Genomic DNA, 6443 nt, shown 5'->3' on the forward strand with positions numbered 1-6443 from the left:
CGCACCCGCTCCCGCTGCCCCGGGCACCCCCGCCCGCCCTCAGCACAGTGTCTCCAAGTGTATTTAGCCATCAATAAGGTGCGAAGGGAAAATTGTCTGTCACTTTAATCCATGCCCGAGGGGGCTGGGAAATAAAAAAAGGGGGGGGGAGAGAGAGAGAGGAAAAAAAAGGAATGGTCTTAAAGAGCCTAAAATCCGTACAATAGCTGTGGGAATGCCGGAGCGCAGGCTCTCCTTTCGCCTGCCCTGCCCGGCCGGCCCTCAATTAGCAATAAACGCCTTTTTATGTAGGAGTGCCCGGGAGCATTGCCTCTAAAGGTGAGCCTCTGCTCGAGGAACCGGTGCTGGCGGCCGCGGCCGCTGCCGGAGGCGAGCACGGAAGCCGCTCCGGCGGCTGCCTTTCGCCCTCCCCTTCTCCCCCCGACTCCGGGCTCCCCCCGCTGCCCCGGGACTTCCCTGCCCGGGTCCCCCGGAGCCGTGACTAAACCTTAACCTGCCCGGCAGGGGCGGACGGGGACGGGACGGGGCGGACGGCGGGGTCGGGGCGGGCGCCCGCAGCAGCACCCCCGGGCCGGGGCCGCGGCCGGGGCCGCCGGCCCTCGGCTTGCTCCATGTGGAGGGGACGCTGCCTCCCCCCGCGCTGCTAAAGCGATTAAGATTTCTTTGCCCTCCCTTGGGAAGCCCCATCCTGAGTGTTAGCCAAACCCGGGGGACATTAGTCAACGCCAAAGACAGAACCCATTTTTTTTAGCGCCAGCGCTTGGGGGGGGGGATTTTTGTATGCATACTCCCCCTCCCCTTCTGTGTGTATGTATGTGGATGGCGCAAGCTCTCGGAGAAAAGAAATTTTAGAGTAACAACTAAAGGCTTTCTTGTGCAGTTATTTTAAGGGCTTTGTTCAGTGCCTGAAGGGGGATGCGCCCATTTGTTCGGGCGGGGATTCATCACATGCCCCTTTCATGTGAACCAGAGGTTAACAACCTAATGAGCACTTGGTGAAGAGATGAAGCGTGTAAAGAGCCCGATTTTCCCAAATCCTGCTCCGCTGTCTTGGGGATGTGCTACTCTAACCTCCGCTGGGCTAATCGTCTCCGCACTTCCAGCGGGGAGGCCCCGGGAGGCGGCCGCGTCCGGCCGCGCTCAGGCAGGGCAGCAGCAGCTCGCCAGCCCGCTCCCAATACCCCGCCGCGGAGCCGGGGGCAGAGCCCCGCCGCTACATATGGTGGGTCAAGTCCCCCCATTGTGAGCGTGTAAAAAGGTGTAAAAACTCAATCATCTGTAGCTTTTTTTTTTTTTAAAGGGAGGGCTTACCCTGGATTTGTTGCATAATGGATTGTTAAAAAAGTAGAGGGTTGAATTAGAACTGTTCCCTAGTCACTTTTAATTAGACCACTCTATTTAATTAGCAAAGTTGAAACATGCAATTAAAATTAGCTCAGTTTAGCACGTATTAAAGGAAACGGGGACGCGGCTCTGGCTCATATTAAAGCGAGTCGGAGGAGAAATGGCGGAGAAGTTTGAGTCGAAGTGAAATGACTCTTGTAGAGGCAATTCGCCGAGCGACCATCTGTTAGAGGATTCGCCTACCCCCTTAATTATGAACCCACTCCTAATGTCTCTATAATGACCATCCCCTCAACGCTAATGCCTTACGCGTGACCAGTGCCATCGGATGGTGCAAAATACTTTGAAATGTTGCACACACACATATATATTATAGATACATATAATATATATGTGCATATATATGGTATAGATACATATAATACATACATAATATTTTTGAAAAGCGCCAGGCTGGGCCTTGTGCCCCTGTGGGGTGCGGAGCTGCGCTGTTTCTTGCAGGGGAGCCGCTGGGGGGGCACGATGGCACCTAAACGGGAGTATTTAGTGGCCCGATTTTCCCGTATTTCCTTCCACAAATCTCTCTCCCTTGTCTCTTTTTCCTCCCCCACTGGGAGCGGGGAAATCGAGTTAATAATGTTTCAAATACTTGAGGTCCAAGCTAACGGGATCTCCTTCTACCTTTCCCCGCTACGGGATCTAAAGAGCTTGCCTGGACGAGGAGGAATGTGCCTTTTTCTTGGGGGCGGGAGGTGGGGAGGAGGGTAATTTTCATTCTTGTAATATTGGTTTGGGGATAATTACTTTTAATGTCAAAAAGATTTAGTTTAATATCATCTCTATTAGGCTGCTGGGCGGATAATTAAAAGTGAAGATGATAGCAGCAGGGAAACAGATGGCATTTGCTTACTTTGATTCAGTAGGTAAATAATGAAAAAGTCAATGGCAAACCCTCTAGAACAATTGAAACCTTAAAGAGCACTAACATTAGCAGGTACTTACAAACTGTCTTCCGCTAAGAATGAGATGAAAATACACTAATCAAGAGCTATATTTCTCTGGGATGCTTCCGGGCGCTGCGCGCCGCCGGGCGTGTGTGTCTGCCTTCCCCTCCATAGCAGCCAATAGACGGTCTCTTTTTAATTAAGATTTTACTACTGTAGTTGGGGGAAGATGCAGCCGCACCGTTGCATGCAGCCCTCTCAAACTTTTGCAGGGGAGCAGCGATACCTAGAAAGCCTTTAGGTGGACCAAGTGGGAGTGAGAAGAAAGACAAACTCCTGGAAAGACTGGGGCTTTTCAAAGAAATCCGTCTCGCGTTTTATCGAGCTGACCCGCATGTAAGGCACTGCATCGCGCACGCCAACTTCACGCGTTCCTGAAGTCAAATACGTAATTAAACCGCGAACCATGGGCACGGAATAACGAAATCCAAATTTTGTTTACTTATTTGTTGATTTTTAAACGAAGTAACGATACAGCAGCCCTGCCCGGCCCGGCAAAGCCCTGGGCGAATAAGCGAAGAGCCCGGTGCAAGCGTCGGCCCTGCCCGGGGCTTGGCGGGGGCGCAGAGAGCTCCTGGGGCCGCGCTCGGAGCGAGGCAGGTCCCGGGGCGACACCGCTGCTTGTCGCTGGGTTTGGGGGAGGGGGTCCTCCTCGCCGGGCCCCGCTCCGCTCCGCAGCCCGGATACTTCCTGGCTCCTAAACCAAACATCCCCTCCTGCAAGAAGGACTCGGGAGCAGAGGTGTCGGGGAAGATTTTTACGGTGCCTCGTCAAACAGAAGTGAATTGCGGTGGGAGGGTGCTGGGGGAGAAGGGGGAGGCAGCACCCCCCTCCGCTCCCTCACGTACACACTCCTCACACACACACGCACACACGTACTGCTCTGGCAGGCCAGGACAAAGCTGGAGAAAGTCCCTGTCCCGTGTCGCTCCCCGGCGGAGCGCGTTTGCGGATCGGGCTGCCTCGCAGCCACATCGCGTTTGCTGTGCGTAAAACCAGTGGAAACGCGTTCGCGGTTTGTGCCGGCTCCCCGCGATTTCAGGTCAGCGAAGGCTCCCGGAACAGAACGAGCACAGGGAAGAAATGATGGGTCTGCCCGCGCCGCGTCAGTGAAAAGCGAGGCTCCCGGGCACGGGGCTTCTACGGTTCCTAAGAAAACAACACCAGAAGTTGGAGCGCGTTGGAAAGCGCCGCCTCGAGCGGGCAGAGCTGCGGCGAGGAAGGCGCAGCGCTTCCCTCACATCACACGGGTGCGCCGAGCCCCGAGCCCGGGGGGCTCCGCAGCGCGCAGCGCCCGCGGCCCGGCGCGCCGCCGCATCGGGGCGCGCAGCCACCTGCAAGAGCCGGGGGGGGGGGAACCGCTGAAAACTTGTGGTATATCGGGAGGGGCTTTTGGCATGTGCTAATGTGCTGCTTATTCTCGTAATAACCCCCCCCTTTTTTTTGAATAAAAACTAACTGTACTTTGCGTTGATACTGTGCGGACTACTTAAAAAGCAAATATATGAGCCAGTGTTTTGGATGAGGAGGTTTCTGTTGCCGATTTGGAATAAATACCTGAAAGAGGCACCGCGTGTTTCTGCGCGCAGCGCGCCAGGGTATGGTGCTGTGGCTCTCTGTGGGTAGTCACGAGAGACAGCCTGAGGCACGGCGTCTACCTGGAGATGCCTGCACACATGATCTGTTCAAAGTATCAAAAACTTAAACAGCACCGTTCTCAATATTCCCGAAGGGATGAGGTTCAGAACAAAAATCACTGCGTCCTACTCCCTGGTTGATGACCTGCTTTTTTTTTTATTTCTTTTTTTCCCCTCCTTTTGGCCATGATTGTTTCCAAAATAGATCATTTGAAAACGCCGTTAACGGAAAGGGTAATCCAGCCCTTTAATTTGAATAGAAGCTGAAAGGAAAGGGAACCCGGGGAATCAACCTAACCCGTGCTGTGTGTTGTTGGTGATGGCAGGCTGCCTCGGGGGAAAAGGCGAAGGTATTTGCAGAAAAAAAAACAAAACGCAAAACCAAACAGAAGTGCCAGGAAGAAGGGAAAAACCTTCTCTCCATACTAAGCCAACATAAAGCAATATTTAAATGTTTCTCTTTTAGTCTGATCGAATTATATGAACTCGCAGTTAAGTCAGATGATCTGATTAACTCTCCCTGGAGAATAAAATTAGGAGTTGCAAATAAAATTAAAGGAGATATTTTGACTTCTCGACTGTATTAAATAAAGGTGTTATAACACCTAAATCACGAAGAGTGGGTGGCAGCTGCACACATAGAAAGTCAGGCGAGAAAGAATTCATTTTATAGGAAAAAAAAGAGGACGATGTAAGTAAGTGTAAGAAAAAAATCAACGAGTTTGAGGAATCCGTTGCCTGGAGATTTTGAGAGCTCACTCCTAGTTAACGAGGCCCTGCATAAACACGTAAATATTTCCAGATGAAACGGGCAAACGACCGTCAGCGCGCAGCGCGGCCGCGGAGGAGGCCGCGGGGCCGCCGGCAAGTTTAAAGCAAAGCCAAGCCCTGCTCGTCTTTCCCTAGGTACCCGCGGGTTTCGGTACCGTGCCCCAGTGCCGCAATTTCCTTCTGCACGGAAAACAGAAATCGCTGCGGAGGCACCGAGCGTGGGCATTTCGTTCCAGCTTGCTCTCGAGAGGACATCTGAAACGGCTTAAACGTGTAGCTACCGGGTGTTACGCGCTCGCAGGAGGTCCGCGTTGAGAATGAGTTAAGAAAACATAACAAATAACTTTAGAAAGTGATGAGGATGAGGCAGGGCCTTGGCGGGGAACAGAGGCGAGAGCTTTCGGGAAAGGAGCCGCCGCCGTCCCCCCCCTCGAGCCCCCGAAGCTGCTGCCTCCTCCCGGTGCGAGCCGGTTACCGGGGAAGGTGACGTCAAACCGGGGTGGTTAATGTTAAAACAAAAGCTGGTAGGTTACTACACAGTTACGGCTCGAAAGCCCGGTCCTCAAACCAGCCCCTCGGTTCGGGAGGCCCCGCGGAAGCTCGGGAAGGCGCCTGTTGAATACGCGCTCACGCCAGCAGCGAGCAACCAACAGCAGCAACGGCCCTGGCTTTCCGGGGAGCGGGGGGCGGGCGGGGGGTCGCATATACGAGAGGGCAACGAAAATATCGAAAATCATACTCACCTCACATTTCTCCTATTGCGGCAGTGCTTGTAAAATTCACCTGCAGTTGTAAAGTGGGGTGGGGAGGGGAAGAGCGAGAGAAAAAGAGAAGGAGAGTAAGACAGAAAAAAATAAAGAAGGGAAAAAGAATAATTAGAAAGAATAAAGAAAGGAGGGAGAAAGAAAAGCAGGAAAGAAGAAAGGAAATAATGAAAAAAGAATAAAAGAGAAAAGAAAAAAGAAATAGGAGGTAGAAAGATGGACAGACGGAAGACAGAAAGACACAGAAAAAGAAAGTAAGAGAAAGAAAAGAAAAGAAAAGAAAAGAAAAGAAAAGAAAAGAAAAGAAAAGAAAAGAAAAGAGAAAGAAAGAAAAAGGAGAGAAAGAATGAGAAAAAGAGAAAAGAAAGGATGGAAGAAATGAAAGAAATAAATGTATCGTTAGGTTGTACTGTAAAATAAAAACGCCAAGGGGAGAGGGGAGACCGTAAATTGAATTGTCACTTTCCACGGTGTATTTCCCCCCACCCTTTTGACAAGTGACACCTCGAAAAAAATCGAAAAACCAAAAAAACAAATAGTTGGCAAGGCAACTACAGTTTCAACTGGATTTAAAAAAAAAAAAAAAAAACTAAACTCTCAGCGAGAAATCGAGCAATAGTTTACACTCGCACGCACACACGCACGCACGCACGCACACACAGAGGCACACGCGCGCACGCACACGGCAACTCTTGGCCGCGGCTCTGCCCATGCGATTCCCGCGCGGGACCCTCCGAGCTCTGCGGCGCGCGGCGCGCTCGCGGGAGCCGCCGGGCGGTCGCGGCGGCCAGGCGGGCGGCCAATCAGAGCGGCGCTTCCCGCCCCTGGCCAATAGCAGGCGCCACATTGTTGTCAAATGTAGCCTAATGGCAACGTCGGGCGCAACAATAGCGCGAGTGGCGGCGGGCGGCGCGCGGCGGCGG

The 6443-nt window shown here is 52.5% G+C and overlaps 1 protein-coding gene across 1 annotated transcript in view; it reads left to right on the forward strand.

Annotated features, from left to right (window-relative positions):
• Positions 1-6443, forward strand: part of DMRTA2 (DMRT like family A2) — a 10866-nt gene that overhangs the window by 2001 nt on the left and 2422 nt on the right. Inside the window, exon 2 of the mRNA XM_085308188.1 lies at positions 3072-3167. Coding sequence (XP_085164314.1) covers positions 3072-3167 — 96 coding nt within the window. The remainder of the gene's footprint in view (positions 1-3071; positions 3168-6443) is intronic.

This window comes from Rhea americana, unplaced genomic scaffold (genome assembly GCF_003343005.1).
Source record: "Rhea americana isolate MKP2758 unplaced genomic scaffold, rheAme1 scaffold_27, whole genome shotgun sequence".
Taxonomy (NCBI): Eukaryota; Metazoa; Chordata; class Aves; order Rheiformes; family Rheidae; genus Rhea; species Rhea americana.